General features: G+C 45.0%; 1 protein-coding gene across 3 annotated transcripts in view; it reads right to left on the bottom strand.

Annotated features, from left to right (window-relative positions):
- The window catches only part of XRCC1 (X-ray repair cross complementing 1), a 1,655,904-nt gene that overhangs the window by 769,708 nt on the left and 867,987 nt on the right, over window positions 1–18,209 (bottom strand). For all 3 annotated transcript variants that reach the window (XM_044080346.1, XM_044080348.1, XM_044080347.1), the window contains one exon: window positions 13,118–13,232. In XM_044080346.1, the coding sequence (XP_043936281.1) occupies window positions 13,118–13,232 (115 nt within the window). The remainder of the gene's footprint in view (window positions 1–13,117; window positions 13,233–18,209) is intronic.

Here is an 18,209-nt window from a genome sequence, read left to right as displayed (position 1 = left end):
CCATCAATGGACTATGTCCAGGAACACATCTCTGTTAAGCATCCATCAGTGAGCCTGTGCCCTGGACCTTCTTAAAGAGTATGCCACAAGATTGTGCTCTGAAGGAATGTAAACCACCCGAAGAGTCACTTGACAGCCAGATCTCAGACCTGAAGAGTTAATCTGTAAAGGAGACAGGACCTCGTATCCCCCCCCCCCCATCTGTTGACATACCACATCACAGCGGTATTACCTATGAAGACTTTGAGGAGGCCGGGATGGAAGAGAAGATGAAAACCTTGCAGGGCCAGAAGCAGGCTCTCATGTCTTTTATGATGATACAGTATGACCTCTGATGAAGAGGCCAGAGACTCGGGACCTTTAAGAGACAGCAAGAAGCTCCCCATCCGCATATGGCATCCATGAACAATTAATGAGTAGGAATTGGAACTTAAGCCCTGGACTGAGAGAGAGTTGATGACTCCACCACTGAAGCTTGAGTTTGAGACAAGGAAGAAAAGGAACAGGGAACTCCAGGGGGTGGTAATGATGAAGCCACACTGATTTGAGGTACCACTGAAACTTCCTCATGTGGAGCCTAGCAAGAGGGAACATGGGAATAATTGGCCATAAATCCCAGACCTCTGAGAGATTCCCTGGCTGTGAGAGTGGACAGTGGAAGAAGGGACTGGAAGAAGGTCATCAGAGACAGAACGATGGGAACAAGAACAGAGGCAAGCATTGGAGCAGTCTGAAGCCTTCACCCTCGAAAAAAAAATATGATCCTGGGAGGGTGTCAAGACTAATTTCTTGAGATTTATGATTAACCCCAGACTGTATATAAATGGTGTGTAAGTGGTAAGCTGGAGATCCTTCAAAAGACTACTGCGAGAAGGAGCTTGAATGAGCAGGTCATCCAGATAAGTAAAAATCCATATCCCCCTGAAGCCTGCAAAAAGCAAATGACAGGAGCAAGGCAATTTGTGAATACCCATGGGGCAGTAGAAAGGCCAAAAGACAAAGAAAAAAACTAAAAATGTGAGGAAGAAATACAGAAATGCAAAAATTTCCTGAACACAGGCTGAATGGGAATGTGAAGATAGGCATCCTCAAAGTCTAAAGAAACCAAAAAGGCCTGGGGAAGAAGAGGAAGAAGAAAAAGAAGAAACAGGATCTGAAGGGGCAGCATCCAGAAAGAAAGGACCTTGAGAAAGATGTTGAGCACAGTAAGATTCAAAACTGGTACCCTTCTTTCGAGGAACCAAGAACATTCTGGAGTAAAACCCCCTTCCCTACTTTCCATGGGGGGAACAAGCCAAACACTGACCTGATCCAAAAGGGACTGCAGAACCTCCTGGAATGAGGAAGCTGCTCTAGAGGAGGTTGAGGAATGCCTGTAAAGGGGGAAGGGATTTCCAAACCATTAAGTACCCCAATGAATAAAAGACAGCACCCAGGAATCTGAGGTAATCTGATGCCAATTTGGAGGAGACAGAGAGAGACGAAGACACATGAGGACCTAGCAAAGGGGAAGGCTAACTGTGAAATGGAGAAAGGATTGTCCTGAAAAGAAAGCTTCTGAGATGAAGGATTGGATTTAGCAGGAGGAATGCACCTAGATCCCTTTTTACCCTTAGGAGGAGGGTGAGTTTGCCTATGAACAAAAGCAGACTTAGAAAGGTAATTCCTCTGGAATTTGGGGATAGAGAAGATAAAAATATGTTTGAGTTCCAGTAAAGCCTTACCCTTATCCTAGAGGGACTTAAATAATTCGGCAGCAGCTGTTCCAAAAATATTTTTGTTATCCAGAGGGATTTACAAAAGCTTGGCTTTGATATCAATAGGTAAAGGGTGAAGACATAGCCAAGAATAACACCTCATTACAGAACCAAGGGCAGCAGCCCTGGAAGAGGCATCAGCAGTATCGTAGCAGCATTTTATGGAATGACAGGCACCTGAGAAGTAGACCCAAGGAGGCAAAGAGCTGAAGTCTTCCCATCAGAATCAGGGAAGTCAAACACTACCTTAACTACCTGAGAAAGAAGACACAAAATATACTTGGTCATGTGGGCCTGGTAATTAATAGCTCTAAAAGAAAGGGTGGCAGCAGTATGAACCTTCTTACTCAACCTTTCTATAGCTCAACTGTCCTTATCTGAAGGAAGGAGCTTAGGTGATGGCAACAACTTAGGAAGTTTTGCAGAGGCGACTGAAACCACTGAAGGATCAGCAGAAGGGCACTTTTACAAAAAAGTACAGTTGTGTACTTACCATAAATGTAGATGTTCGAGTGCATTCACTGTTACAGTCAACACTTGTGGGTTATCCCTGCTGGGTAGCCCTCGGCCGGCCTGAGTATCAGAGTAAAGATTCCCCCCCCCCCTGTGTCGGCTGTTCTGTGAGTGTGGCTGATGTCAGTTCATCAGGGCAATAAAGGGAGACAGCCAACGCCATTACATCAGTTTTTCTTGCCCCCAAAGGTCTTGGAGCCCCAGACAAAACATATACAATAGTGAAGAAAAAGGGGCTAGGTGGGAGGGAAATAGGACTGCAACAGTGAATACACTCGAACATCTACATTTATGGTAAGTGTACACAACTGTACTATGTTCTTTGTGTTTCACTGTTGCAGCCATCACTTGTGGGAAGAATTCCAAAGCAGAGGAAGTGGGTGGAGGAAAGTTGCACAATTATGGGGATGCTAGCATGCCCTGCAGGACTGCAGATGCAGATCCTGCCTTGGTTTTGGAGAAAGTAGCCAACTAGCAGTGCTTGGTGAAAGTATGAATAGATGTCCAAGTAGCAGCTTCCAGAATTTTCTCGGTAGGAACCCCCTTCAGAAAGGCTGCGGAGGTAGAGGCTGCTCTTGTGGAATGGGATCTGACAGTTTTGGGAGGACTCTTTCAATGGAAGGTTTAGCAGAAATGTATACAATGAGAGATCCATTTGGAAATGGACTGCTTGGTATGGGATTCCCCTCTGCCTCAGGCACAAATGAAACCGTGAGTTGATCAGTTTTCCTGATTGATTTGGTCCTGTCAAGGTAAAATCCCAACTATCTGTGCACATCCAAAGTATGCAGAAGGTTTACCTTCATATGTGCGTTCTGCACACGGGCGAATGGAAGAAATTCGAGAGGACATTTGCAAAGTTCTGAAACATCAAACGAAAAATTATTTGAATGTGCAATGAGCGAATGCACAGTTGCAGATTCGGCATTTTAGGTGTGGATTGCACTATAGTTGGGATCAGAAAATGGACCCTTCCCCCACTGTAGTGCGATCTCGGAGTTAATATATTAAAGTAGGGGGGTGTAGGAGGCACAGCCCTCCACATGGGGGGTGCAGGGGAGCTTGCCCCCCTGCATTACAATTTGTATTCGACTTTTTTGTTCGAAAATCAGTGAATCTGCTTTTTGATTTGCTGATTTTCAAACATCGGAAACTGCTGCGGTTTTGTGTTTCGTGCTTTGGACTCGCTCATATAAGCAAACGCACTTGTGATTTTCGGTTATGTAAAGGTAAACCTATGTAGAATTCTCTCCCTTCTATTTGTTGGTTTAGAAAAGAAGGTAGGTAGGTAGGTGCATGGTCCGGTTGAGGGTTACATCAGAGTCCACCTTGGGCATGAAAGAGGGGTTGGTTCTTAAGAGAGACCCTGTCCGCGTGAAGATGATGAAGGGCTCAGTGGCCACAGGAGCCTGGAGCTCAGATACCTTCCTAGCAGAAGTGATGGCTAGCAAAAGGGCAGTCTTCCAAGAGAGGTATCTGAGGTCTGCTGAGGAAGCTGCCTTGAAAGGGGGGAGAGTCAGCTTTTCCAAGTCAAAGTTTAGATCCCAAGCTGGTGCAGGGTGCCTTCTTGGTAGTCTGATGTGAGACACACCTCAGAGGAACTGCTTCAAGAGGTGTTGGGAGAATAAAGGCTGATCCACCTGGACATAGTCTGAGATAGCCGAGGCATGAGTCTTGACAGAGGAGCAAGACAAATCCTTATGGAGAAGCCCTGCCAGGTAGTCCAGAACCAGGGGGTAAAGAGGCTTTAGTACTGGTGGTGTTCCTAGTGGAGCACCAGCAGGTGAATCTCTTCCATTTAGAGGAACAGGATTTTACGGTGCTGGGTCTGCCAGCCTCCTTAATAATGTCTAACACCTGATTGCTAAGGGCTGCAGTAACCGTTGTGAGGAATCAGTCATGCTCTTGAATGTGGCAAGGCCTGGATGCAGACGCTTCCCTCCCTGTTGTGTGAGAAGGTCTGCGGTGGAAGGCAGGGTAAAGGGAGGGTGCATGCTCATGCTGAGGAGCATGGGGTACCAGTGCTGCTTTGGCCAATCTGGGGCAATCAGAATAGCCCTTGGTCCTTTTTCTCTGATCTTGAGTAGAACCCTGGGTATCAGAGGAAGTGTGGAAACAGCATACACAAACACGGTGCCCCAGTGAAAGGAGAGGGCGTCCATCCTCCAGGGTGAAACTGTTTTGAGCAGAACTTGGCCAGTTGACGGTTCTGGTGGCTTGCAAAAAGGTCTATGTCTGGCTCCCCCCAGATGCGAGTGATCTGTATGAAGGTCTCCCTGTGCAATTGCCACTTGTGGGGGTCCAGGATCTGTCTGCTTAAGTGATCTGCCACGGTGTTTCACTTCCCTGGGAGGTATTGAGCTAAGAGATGCAGTCCTAGATTCGATGCTGACTGCCAGATTTCCATGGCAAGGCGACATAGGGGGTAGGAATGAGTGCCCCGCTGTTTGTTGATGTACCCCATGACAGTGGTGCTGTCTCTTCTGATTAGGAGTACCCCTGGTGACAGATGCTCTTGAAAGGCTAGGATAGCTCTGTGCAATGCTAGCATTTCTTTTAAATTGATGTGTGTACCTAGAGCTTCCTGTTCCCAAAAGGCCTGGGTTTGCAGAGTTCCAGTGTGGGCTCCCAAGCAATGTCTGAGACGTCCGTGGTCAAGGTCTGCTTGTGTGGGTAAAGGACAAAAGGAAGTCCCTTGATAAGGGAGCAAGCCTGGGTCCACCAGAGAAGTTCCTTCTTTAAGCAAGGAATTTGTGGTAGTCAGTGCTCCGCAGACTGGTTGTGTTGACACCAGAGGTTCCTTAGGTACCACTGCAGTTTCTGCATATGCAATCTGGCAAAGAGTACCAGCAGGATGCAGGAGGCCATGTATCCCAGGGCTTGTAATATTTGCCTAACTGTCAGGTGGGTCTTTTGCACCAGCTGGTGGAAGTGGGACTGCAGAGAGGTCTGCATCTCTGGGGGAAGAAAGGCCATTTGCTTGGATGTGTCTAGCAGAATGCCCAGGAAGGTAATCCCAGCTGCTACCCACACAAAGGATTTATCCATGTTTATGGTGAACCCCAGTGAAGTCAGTATGGTCTGCACAAAGGAGAGGTCCTGCAGGAGCTTTTCCTTGGTTTATGCCTGAATGAGGCAGTTGTCTAGATATGGGGTAAATGTGTAGGGCTCTCTGTCTGCAGTAAACAATGACTGGAGCCAAACACTTTGTAATGACTCTGGGAGCAGTGGATAAGCCAAAGGGCAGTGCAGAGAATTAAAAGTGTTGGGACCCTGCTCTGAACCTTAAGTAACTCCTGCAGGACTCCCTGATAGGAATATGCAGGTGGACATCCTTCAGGTCTGGGGTCACTAGCCAGGCTTGTGGTAGGAGCATAGGCAGTAGTTTTTGTAGTGTCAACATTTTGAATTTTGGAACCAGAAGGGACAGATTCAGAGTAGAGAAGTCTGGGATAGGACGCCATGTGCCCTCTTTTCTGGGAACCAGGAACAGCCTTAAGTAAAATCCCTTCCCAGTCTGTTCCTTGGTCACGGGTTCTACAGCACCCTAGATGAAAAGTTTTTGGATCTGATCTCTCTGTTTTTTTCTTTGAAATATAATATGTACCCTCTGGTAACAATTTTCAGGACCCATAGATCTGAGGTGATGGCCTGCCAGTTTTCTAGGAAGAGGGAAAGTCTTCCTCCTAGCTTGTCCTGAGACCTGTAGGGCAGAGGGGAGAGAAGGGAGTCATTGTGATTCTCTGGTAAAGGAAGTGGGCTTAGAACTCCCCTGTCTTGGAGAGGCTGTGGACCACTACCTAGTTCTTTGTTGGTAGTGTGCCTGCGACCTAGGGGTCCTACCTCTGCATCCTTTTCTCTGTATTGGCTTAGCTTGAGAGGGAAAGACCAGTGCTTGGTAGGGAAGTTTCTGCTGAACCTGGGAGGCTGCACCTGCAAAAAGTACTTGACAGTCTGCACGGATTTGGCTTTGTCGTCCACTTTCTTGATGACCTCCTCGGCCTTGGGGCCTAACAACTGCTCTTTATCCAAAGAGGCATCTAAAAGTTTGGATTTTACCTGGTCAGGCAAAGGTTGCTCCCTTAACCAGGTGTGCCTTCTGATAGCTGATCCTGTAGCTGCAGCCCTGGTAGAGGCTTCCAAGGCATCATAACCACAATGCAAGGGATGCTTTGTTACCTGAGAGCTAGACTGTATGAAGTCTGTTAATTCTCTGGTAGTGTTACTGTCAGGCAAGGCAGATATTTTCTGTTTAATGAGTTCAAGCACATTCTGCTGGAATTTGATCATATGAAACTGACAGTTTAATGCCCTAACAGCTAAAGTGTCAGAGGTGTAAACCTTTTTACCCATCCTGTCCAGAGCTCTGCTTTCTTTATCAGTTGGGAGGGGGTTTTGGAAGAACATGCTCTAGCTCCCTTAGGGCCCGGAGTAATTACTTCAAGGTCTGCAGTAGAGTTTTTAAATAAGTATTTGTGAGAGTCTTGCACCCTGTACTATCTATCAGGTTTTCTGGGTGCAGGATGGAGAGAATCTGGAGATAAGGCTGATAATAGAAAAACATCCTCTACTACATCCAGGATAGGAGGAATGGCCAGAGGCTTATGCCGAGGCAGATCTAGAAATTCCCTGAGTCTCTTTTTAGACTGGGGCTAATCCTGGGCCTCCCACTGAAAATGTTCTGAGAATGTTTAGAGTTTCCCCTGAAAGAAAAGGTCTCAGGGGGAGAGGCAGTGAGAATGGGATCATCAGCATCAGATTCCTCGAATGCTGCTAAGGGCTGGTCTTCCATGTCTGATTCCTCCAGATCTGAATCAACTGATTCCTGGTTTGTGAGGACCTCGCAGGTGTGGGTGTCTCTTTTTCTTTTAGCTGGTGTGGGAGGGAAGGTTGGCTAACCCTGATCAAAGTCATCAGGTCCTCTGCCATTCTGAAAAGTTGCTGTGATGATTGAGGGGCTGGCTGGCTAGTAGTAGGTTGGTGGCTGGGGCCCTGTGGATGGATCTTTTTTGAGGGTAGATTTTGGCTTGGGTCTAGCTGGTTAAGTAGCGTGATACAGAGTTAATTTGACTGGCGGCGTTGTCATCAATTTAATCCTGACTTTGGATGTCGGTGTGAGCTCCGCAGAAGCCAGTGCCTGCAAATCAGCTTTGGACCCAACCGCATGAGGAACAAATGACATCTTGGCAGGAGGTGGTTGATCTGGTGGCGTACCAGACTCCAAATGGGTCTCGGTAGAAATCTGCAGCGGATTGTCGCTGTTTCAGGGGCTGCGCGAAGGCACCTCACTGAGTTCAGCTGTAACCTTGCTTTGAGAAAGGGAGGACAGTAGTCTGGGGTCGTCAGAGAGCATAGCTTTTGGAGGCCTATCCTTGTCTTTTTTCTGCCTAGGAAAGTCAGAAATGCCCGAGAGCCCAACACCATTTTGTGTTGCTGGAAAAACTGACTAAAATGCCTCATTGCAATATCAGCTCTTCTTTTTATAGTACGAGCATTAAAGAGGGCACAGAACTGACACCCTGGAACGTCGTGGTCTGGGCCTAAACAGGTGACGCAAAGAGAATGGAGGTTTCGGTGTGGGATCTGCTTTCCACAACTGAGACAGTTATTAACTTTCTCTGACATTGGTTTAAGGCAAGAAAAGATTTCCCAATGGGTTACTTCGCTTTAGACGGTTGTCTTCACTCTGGCAACGACCAACGCACTCGCAAAACTGCTTTTGCGTCGGGCTCCACGGCAATGAAGACTGATGTTCTGGCATTGGCTGTCTCCCTTTATAGCCCTGACGACCTGACATCAGCCACACTCACAGTACAGGAGACACAGGAGGGAAACCTTTACTCTGGTACTCAGACTGGCCGAGGGCAACTCAGCAGGGATAACCCACAAGTGATGACTGCAACAGTGAAACACAAAGAACATCTTGCAATACTCAGGCATCTTGTAGAACCTGTCATGTTTCTTGGTAGCAGTAGTTTGAGAATCAGGATTAACAGAGGCAGCAGTAAAGGTGTCCAAAAGGGCTGCCAAAACAGAAAGAACAGCAGATGGCTTGGGAACCTCTATTTCTAGGAGCTCATAGTACTTCTTTTGGATGTCCGAGACCTGGGAGCAAATGTACTTAAAATACTCCAGCACATGGGCAAGTGTATCACCAAAGGATAATTCTTCCAAAAGGAACCTGGACTTAGGGATTCCTCTTCTTCTCAAACATAGTCTAGAGGGAAAGGAATGTGAGAGGAGTACGCAAAGTATTCTTCCCCAGAATCCAAGTCCTCATCTGAGGAATCCAATTTCTGAGGTCTCTTCACAGGGGTGGAAAACTAAGGAGGAACAGGGACAGACACCCCTTGAGGAGGCTTCAAGGCCATTACAGCATTGAACAGACCCCGAGTAAAATCCTGACATTCATACTGGGTATCTTTAGCAACAGGGGAAATATGTTTTGTTTGCTGCTTTTGTTTTGAGTGGGACATCTGCTCTAAGTATCCTCGGATGTTCAGACCCTTGGCAAGATTCAATAATGGTAGTAGGGATCCCCTCCCTCACTAAAATGTGAGGAATCCCCTCTGTCCCTCTGAAATAAAAAGACAAGGTTCCCACTCAATGTCCAGAGCAAATGTTGAAAAAGTCTCCAAGAATGTGCAAGAGTTTGGATCCATGCCAGCCTCCAAAGGGGTCGTGACAAAGGAATCCGAGTCAAACACTTAACAGTCTTCAGGGTTTTCACTAACTTCTAGAGAGATGGGGACAGCAACTGATCAGACCAAGGTCTCTTCGCCTTCTTTTTGGCAGACAAATGGCCCTATGGAAGGGAGGATTTCTCCAGAGTAGCCTGAGAAAAAAGCTTAAGTACTTGATTTTCATGGTACATGGACAAAAGATAAATGACTACAGAGGGTCACAGGGACAAACACTTGACAGGAAGAGCACTACTTACGGTTGTGGGAAGCACCCAGGCAAAAAAGACACTGATCATGATGATCTTTATGGGAATCTGCCCCCCACCACACTGACATTTTCCCTTTCTGAATGACATGAACACAAATACAACACAAAAATAAAAGGAGAGAAGAAATGCCAGTGGGGCACTTATCTGAAAATACTTGGCGGCCAGCACAGTAGAAGGACATTCATACCAAAGTTCTATAATGGTGTTCGGATTGGACGCAAAGAAGTGCTCTAAGTGTTTGCATGCATATGTCACCTTTATGCCCTATGCCTTACACAAGGAGCATATGGGTGATGTACAGCGCCTATAAGAGCTAAAGCTTTGATACACTGGCCAGACATTGAGCTATCCTTGGCAGGAGATCTCTTATGTAAAGAACACTGCAACAGTGAAATGGAAGGACATATACTGTAACTGAAACATCTAAATTGCACAAGAACACTACCTTAGCATATTAGAAAGGCATCTGGGAGTTTGGGCTATGTTTCACAATGGTCTCCTGGAAACAAACTTAACAACAACTACCTAAAAAGCTTTGAAGCCACTAACAATTTGGGGTTGGGTACTGGCATAATGGTTAAAGTGTTTATATAACAGACACTAAGTACAGGGCTTGATTCTCATCATTGAGGGAAACTGGTGAGACTTGAAATGGCCCACAAGGGAAGCTAGCCTAGTACTTGCCTATAAACCTATGAACAAACCCCACAACCCCAAGCTCTACATATACTAATTCTGAGGTTGCACAAACTTGCATCTGCTCATTCCCATCCTCCCCAAACAGTTCCTACACGCACCCAAAATGCTAGTCAAACTTGGATTATCCGCACTGCTTTATCCTTCTATGTCATGGAGCTGGCTGAAAAATGTGTACCCTTGACTCCAAAGGACACAACTTTCCTTTTCTGGTATACATGCTCAGAAGTGCATTCCTCAGCCCAGCAGTGAAATGTTCAAATTTAACATGGCTATCACTACACTACCTAAGAGTAAAATTAGATTGTGTAAAGAAAATTCTGTAAAATGTCCACAGATCAGGGAAAAACATGTGCACCTTAGAAAGGGCAAGAAGGTCACACAAGGATGTGGTATCTAAAACTGCTGGGCACATGAGATTCAATGTAACAGACACTAGAGCCACAAAATATCTAAAAAAATTGAGAATGTTACCAGTGAGACAAAAAAGCATGCAGGGCTCAACCTGGCCACCAGGAATACTATATCTAGCAATCTAGGGTCTGGGCAAAAAAGGGTTTTGTACCTAACAATATCTGCAGAAGATCCTACAAAAGTAAGCAGTGTGGCAGAAGATGACAGAGTGCCCTTAGCATGAACTGTAATTCAAAGAAAAGGGAGAGTTCTAGGAAAAAAGTCCCCCTGTATGACACGAACTGCATGAAGAAGCCGTTATATAAAAAGGCAGTCATTAGCACACATAAACATCTTGACAGATCATCAGTATAAGCAGGTAGACACACTGTCACACTCCCAGAAATCATTCTATGGACTGGATGAGAACAGTTTGTAAATAAAAGGTCACAAATGAAAGCGACTGATCCTCCTCCTCCAATGAAGCACAAGAATCACTTGCTGCTTGTTGACACTGATAGGTAGGTAGGTGTCCTACAGGTCTACAAAGCACATACTTTTTCCCTGAAAGAGCATATGGGGGACAGAATGAATTGAGACCATAGACACCTTTATTTTATAAATGATGGTATGATGGTGTCCAGCCAGCTGCACTATTTCACAGCAACTGCTAGGGTTTGTTCCTTGACATGGACACTGGAACAGGTGGGATACCCAGTATGAGGATAAGAATGTTTTCAAATTTAATTCCCAAGACTCACTAATAACTGGTGATGGACCTCCACGCTGCCTTCTGGAGGAAACCAACCCTCTACTTCTGAAAGGGGGACAGCCAAGAGAGAATTACTGAGTGCAACTGTGAGGAATACAAAAGGTTTTTCTACAAGTCTGTTGGAAGTGTACATCTCTGCTGCACTGTTGCCAGTAACTCAGTGGCTGAATGACACTGAAACACTGTTTGCACTGCGTTACAGACAAATACCAAGTTCAACACTGTTTACACTACATCCACTAATATGGGTACAGAGACATCTGCAGTAAAATACAAACAGATGACACACACTAATCTGTGAAACCATTCAACTTCTCGTAACTTTTTTGGTTCAAACAGCAGTAAACCCCAAAAGAGCACACATTTAAATGTATAAGAATACATGTTGGTCAGTGGCTATGCAACAGTCTGCAGCAATCCATGGCAAAACTGTAGGCAACCCAGGGTCTATGAAAGCTTAGATTAGAGATTCTGCCTATTTGTAATCAGACTAAAGAAGCATTATCATACCTCTCTATTGTCCTTGATTTTTTCAGGGACGTTTCTGATTTTAACTCAGATTTTATCTCAGCCCCTCTGAATTCCTCCTAAAACTGATGACTTTTGGAGAAAAGGTGGCAAATTATACCTAATAAATAATGAAGACAATCAGTTATAGACTTCTTTTACTTTAAACAACGGTACATTAATTCACATTCTCTTATTCTGTCAGTGTCATAAGTTATTAGTGCTAATTTTTAAAAGCATCCTTGATTGCCCTGGAATATTTTTGGATTTGTCCCAAATTTATTTTAAGTTATGGGTATCATCACAGTCAAACAAATGATTCATTGACTCCAATGCCCTTTGATGGACACACAAAGTGTCACATAATTCAGATACATAATAGGATGGATTAACTTTGTTTCCCATGGTGGGATTTGTCTGACGGATATAACATTTAAGCTGGAGACAACTGTTTTTGTGAAGTGCTGTGGCCCTTGACTATAAGATCAGATTTTGGGATTTTTAATAAGAAGTGTAGTCTTGGGAAGGGTGGAATGGCTGCATTTGTTTTGTTTGTTTGTCTACAGCCTAGGGCAAAGGTGTCAAGATGGCTTCAGTTTATTTACCTACTTAAAGTCTTTAAAACCATCTATAAAAGGAAGGCTGATCACCAGCTGAATCTGTTCTGCAGCCCAGAGGGTCTGTAACCATATCAAACTCTATATTGGTTAGAACTATCAAGGATAATCTAGAGCTGAGGGCAATATCAACAGTCACTGTCCACAGGAATTCTCTTGGGCTAAAGTCTACAACTCCCCCTCAACCTCCTGGTCAAGAGGGTTTGGTATGTACAGAATGGGCTCCCCTGAAGCTTTACCAGGCTCTAAACAGGTGAAGTGTGGCTCCTGTCTCTTTATGTGGTGCATGTTCCTGCTTAAACTTGGGTGTTTACTCCTGTAATTCCACAAACAACGAATACGGAAGTAATGCAAGAAACTGTTCAAGAAAATGGCAGGCAAAAAAAAAAAAAAGAATTAAACAGATTTTTACATGCAACCACATAAAAATGCAAACATCTAGACCAGAACACCAACATTCTGATGCATATTTCTCAATGTGTGTTGAAAATAGACACTTTACACTAAGGTTCCTTTATCTCATTTAGAATTTTTAAACGGGAAAAACAAGGAAAACAGTGAAGCTTACTTGTCAACTATTTCCCTGTGTTATATTCTAAAGGAAAATCTAAATTTAAATGATGGACCTTTAAAATAAGCTAGGTGGGGATCTACTTGTTATAGTACTTTTTTTGTATTTGTTTATGTACTTTCAAAAAATATTAAGACCATTTTCAAAAAATGTGGTAGATTTTTACTCTGTATAACATACACAATTTTTGATGATTTATTTTTAACCATGTGTGATACTTGGCCGTCAAATTTCAACTGATCTGCTGGAAATGCCTACAGAGTTTATTTACTGCTATTGTTTTCATGTTGCTATACATTTTTAATAAAATATACTTGTTTACAGAAAGAAAAAAAATACCTGTGATGATGTTTTGTTAGATACAGGGATAAATTCCTCTTCCTGCTCCTCTCCTTCCTCCTCTTCTGACTCTTCAGACTCATCATTACTTGCATCTGCCCCATCTATTAGGTATCTGTAAAAATTAGAAACTTTACCAACATACATACATGGACAGACAATTCAATATTTGACATTTTCTTACTTAGGTTATCAGTTTATACAACCACTTATGAATTAAAGAACTCATGAAGACAAACTATTATGTTAGCTAATGAAATCGCTTCAGGAAGACTATACACAAACTAAATGAAAATAAACAAACATTACTTATTTATTTTGGTTTTGCTTACTGGGTTTGCCTGACTTAATTTAGTCAAAAAACCCTTTTCAGCAGAGGCCCAAGAAGAAAAGCTCCAACATATTACCAACATTTTCATATATATATATATATATATATATATATATATATATATATATATGTAAACAGACTTTAAATAATAAGAAGTTATGTTCTTACCATAACATTCCATGTTAGTTGTCTTCTTCTCACCTTCTTTCTTGCTGGATGGGTTCGGAGCCAATCCTCGGCTCCGACTCGGCCTATACTATAGCTCGAGAGCTATTTTTACCGGCTCGAGGCAGCCCTATAACCCATAATACCATGCACTAACTCCCCAGATCTCATTTGGAAGCTAAGACATAGCATAAATATAATATCATAATCATCATTTGCAAGTACGGGCTCCCTGCTAGTAACACTAAGGATACGGGGAAACTGTAACATGTTGTATCTCCAGAAATGGAAGGACTCAGAGAACTCTAGTCTATCCAGGCTAGGGGGCAGGAGGGAGGGACGCAAGAAAGAAGGTGAGAAGAAGACAACTAACATGGAACGTTATGGTAAGAACATAACTTCTTAATGTTAAGTTGTCATTCTCTCCTTCATTCTTGCTGGATGGGACAGCGTCCCTTGCATCTTAGTCCTGGGTGGCTCAATGGAATAGACTCCTGAGTACAGTGGAACCAAAGTCAGCTCTATTTCTTGAGGCTATATCAAGTTTGTAATGGGCAATAAAGGTATGTTTGGAAGCCCATGTAGCTGCTGCACATATGGCATCTAGTGGTAACCTTGCTTGAAATGCCGTTGATGTTGATAGTGCCCTGGCTGAATGAGCCTTGGGCCTAGATGGAAGTTGCCTGTGTCTCAACTCATAGACAAAGGTAATAATAGATGTCAACCATCTGGAAAGAGTAACCTTCGATACCGGAAGCCCTTTCTTTCCTGCAGCATAAGAGAGAAAGAGCTGGTCTGACTTTCTGAGTTGTTTTGTCCTGTCTAGATAATACCGTAATTCTCGATGAACATCTAATGAATGTAATTTCTGTTCAGCCCTGTTGGCATAGTCTGGGAAGAAGACAGGCAAGTCAATGGAGTGGTTTAGATTTGCTTCCGAGGACACTTTCGGTAGGAAGGAAGGGTTTGTTCTGAGAGTTACCCTGTCTTTGTGAAAGACCAAATAAGGGGGACGGACAGACAAGGCTTGAAGTTCCGATACCCTTCTGGCAGATGTTATGGCTACTAAAAACAGAGTTTTCCAAGAAAGAAGCTTGAGGGAGCAAGAAGCTGCAGGTTCAAAAGGAGGCAGAATCAATGAGGTTAGAACTAAATTCAAATCCCATTGTGGAGGTGGATCTTTAACTGGAGGTCTAAGCAAAAAGATGCCCTTGAGGAAGGCTTTACAGAGTTTGTGGGACATAATATTTGTTTCTTAGAGCCCAACACGAAAATTAGCAATGGCCGCTAATTGTACCCTAATAGTGGCCGACGATGACCCTGAATGAAAAAGCTCCACCAGAAAGTCTAATACCTTATGAATGGGTGCATGGAAAGGATCTAGGGACCTAGTTTGTGCCCAGTGCGAAAAATGCTTCCATTTACTCGCATACGTCTTCCTAGTATTGGACTTATGGGAAGCCAGAATGATATCACGAACAGGAGGAGAAATAAGGGGAAGCCTGGCTATGGCTGGAAGTGGAGCAACCAAGCTGTGAGGTTGAGGGAATGAAGAGACTGATTCAGCTTGCCCGTGAGATGGGTCAACGGATCCGGAAGGGGTTCCAGATGCCAAGGCTGTTCCAGTAGGTAACTGTGCAGGAACGGAAACCATACTTGTTGAGGCCAAAACGGGGCAATGAGGATAATTTTGGATCTCAATGCGGTTGCTTTCTGAATTAATTGCGGGATCAATGGTAAGGGAGGAAAGGCATATAGAAGACCCCGGGGCCAATCGTGAACAAGAGCGTCTCTGGGGGGATGGCCTGGTAGAGGAAAGAGTGTGAAGAATTCGAGGCACTTGCTGTTTTGAGGAGTTGCGTAAAGATCGCAGCAAGGCTGGCCCCACTTCTGAAATATTCTGTCTGCTACCGCTTGATTTAGAGACCACTCATGAGGCATGAGGATAGTTCTGCTCAATCTGTCCGCTATGACGTTGGACTTCCCGGGGATGTGCGTTGCTATCAGAAACCGTTGAGAGGAAATCGCCCATTGCCAAAGTCTGAGTGCTTCTCGACATAGGGGGTAGGACTTTGTTCCGCTCTGCTTGTTTATGTACCACACCACAGACACATTGTCCGTTTGAATTGACGGCACAGTGGTGCAGCGGTTAATGCTGTCGCCTCACAGCAAGAGGTTCTCCGGTTCGATTCTTGGCTGGGGTGCCTTCTGTGTGGAGTTTGCATGTTCTCCCTGCGTTCGTGTGGGTTTTCTCCGGGCACTCCGGTTTCCTCCCACATTCTAAAGACATACTTCTGGAGCATTTCTCCCCGGGCCTCTGCTGAAAACAGGATCTGTGGAACCTAGTCGGACATTCCCGGTCAACAAATGTTAAATAAATAAATAAATAAATAAAATAAAATAAATAAATAAACTGCTCTAGTCCCTGTGGGAAGAGAGCTCTGAAGGGCTTGCAACGTCAAAAACACCGCCCTCATCTCCAGGACATTTATGTGCAGGTGGCATTCTGATTGTTGCCATGTGCCCTGGACCGTCCTGCCCTGATAATGCCCCCCCCACCCGATCAGGGAGGCATCCGTCATCACCGTGGCAACTGGAGGGGGGGGACAAAGGGTCTGCCATGAAAAAGCTGAGGGGAAACCATCCACCAGGAGAGATGATTCTTGCAAGATGGGGTTATCAGAATGTTGTGAGTCATTGGTAGCATTTGAAAGGACCACTGAGAAAACAGCATTCACTGAAGGAGCCTCATGTGGAAGCGGGCTAATGGGAGTAGAAGAATCGCCGCTGCCATGAGGCCTAACGCTTTCAGTACTAGCTTGACTTGAACTCTGTTTGGCTGAAACAGGGACTGAACATTCCGCCTTATGTCTGTCATTCTCGGAGGTGGTAATGTTGCAGACATTTCTGTGGTGTTTAATACGGCGCCTATAAAGTTTACACATTGACAAGGCGACAAGTAGGACTTTGCAAAATTTATGGAAATACCTAGAGTGTTGCAAAGTTGAATAGTGTAATCCCTGGCCATTATAAGATGCTGCTTGGTGGTAGCGGAAATGAGCCAGTCGTCTAGATATGGAAACACCTGGAATCCTTTTTGTCTCAGGTGAGCCATGACCACTGCCAAGCATTTGGTGAACAGCTGGGGGGCTGTGGTGAGACCAAAGGGCAGGGTTCTGAATTGATAATGACTGGCTCCCAGCCGGAAGCGGAGAAACCTCCTGGATCGCCTGTGTATCTTTATATTATAGTACGCGTCCTGGAGGTCTAAAGAGCACATCCAGTTGTCGCTTCCCAAAAAGGGTAGAATGGACTGCAGTGTTACCATCCGAAATTTTGTCTTTTGTACAGAGTTGTTCAATCTGCTGAGGTCCAAAATGGGTCTCCAGTCTTCAGTCTTTTTTGGTACCAAAAAGAATCTGGAGTAGATTCCGGATCCTAGCTGATCTGCTGGGACTGCCTGGATGACTCTTTTTTTCTAACAGCTTTTTTATTTCTAGCTGAGCCTGACCCCTTTGTGCGGGTGGTACGTATGGTAGGAGTCTTGTTGGTTGTACCGGAGGGGAAGTGAAGGGAATTTTGTAACCCTCGGATATGATCTTCTGACCCATGTGTCTTGGGAGAGGGATTGCCAGGCTTCCGGGTGCAGAGATAATCTTCCCCCGACTGCCTCCGAAGGCGGACAGTCGGGCAACTTCTCATGGATGCTGAAAGGGTTGGTCAGGGAAAGATTCCCTGGAACCCTGGTTCTGTGGACCCCCTCTGCCCCTGGGGCGGCATCTGTTATTATTCCCCCCTCTGCCTCTAGGGGGAAATTCACCACGCAAGGCAGGCGACTCCCTGTGGTTTGCGGAACCACATCTTTCCACCCCTCTGTCCCTTAGGATAAGGTCTAGAAGGTGTGGAAAAATGGACTCCCACGGCAGACAGAGTCTTACCATCTTGCTCGCATCTGGTGAGGGTATTCTTCACCTGAGGTCCAAACAATTCTGAACCATCAAAGGGGGTGTTGGTGAAGGATGCTTTGAAGGGATCAGCAAAGTTACAGAGTCGCATCCAAGCGTGACGTCTCAACGCAACACCTGTGCCAGCGGCCCTACTCGCTCCATCGGCTGCGTAAGAGATAAGCCGCAAGGAGGAGTTAACAATGGAGTTCAGGGTGGCCAGCTGGGAGTTTATCTTGTCCTGATACCCCGCAGCAGAAGGATCCTGTACCGTTTCACCCAGCTCTTTGAGCAGGTCTCTCTGAAGGCGGGTGAAAAGACATAAATAGTTCAGCGATCGCATAGTAAAGGTCGCTGAAGCAAATGTCCGCTTGCCATACCTGTCCATGGTCCTGGACTCTTTGTTAGAAGGATGAACAGGTACAGAAGGATCAGCTAATTCCTTCTTAGTGGCTGCTGCTACCACCATAGCATCAACTGAAATGCCTTTGGTGCAGAAATAAATTTAGAAGGCCTCCTAGGGGTAGGTTCCATTGAATCAGGAGCTGCCCACGCCTTTCTAACCACTATCTCCATTAGTGGGTCGAAAGGGGGAGACACCCAGGAGGTGGAAGGGCGAGATCCAAAAGCGTCAAGGTAAACCGACTCGTCC

Source organism: Protopterus annectens, chromosome 8.part0 (genome assembly GCF_019279795.1).
Source record: "Protopterus annectens isolate FY-2018-M chromosome 8.part0, PAN1.0, whole genome shotgun sequence".
In the NCBI taxonomy this organism is placed as follows: domain Eukaryota; kingdom Metazoa; phylum Chordata; order Ceratodontiformes; family Protopteridae; genus Protopterus; species Protopterus annectens.
Note: the sequence above shows the minus strand (reverse complement) of the source record. Positions and strands in the feature narration are given on the sequence as shown.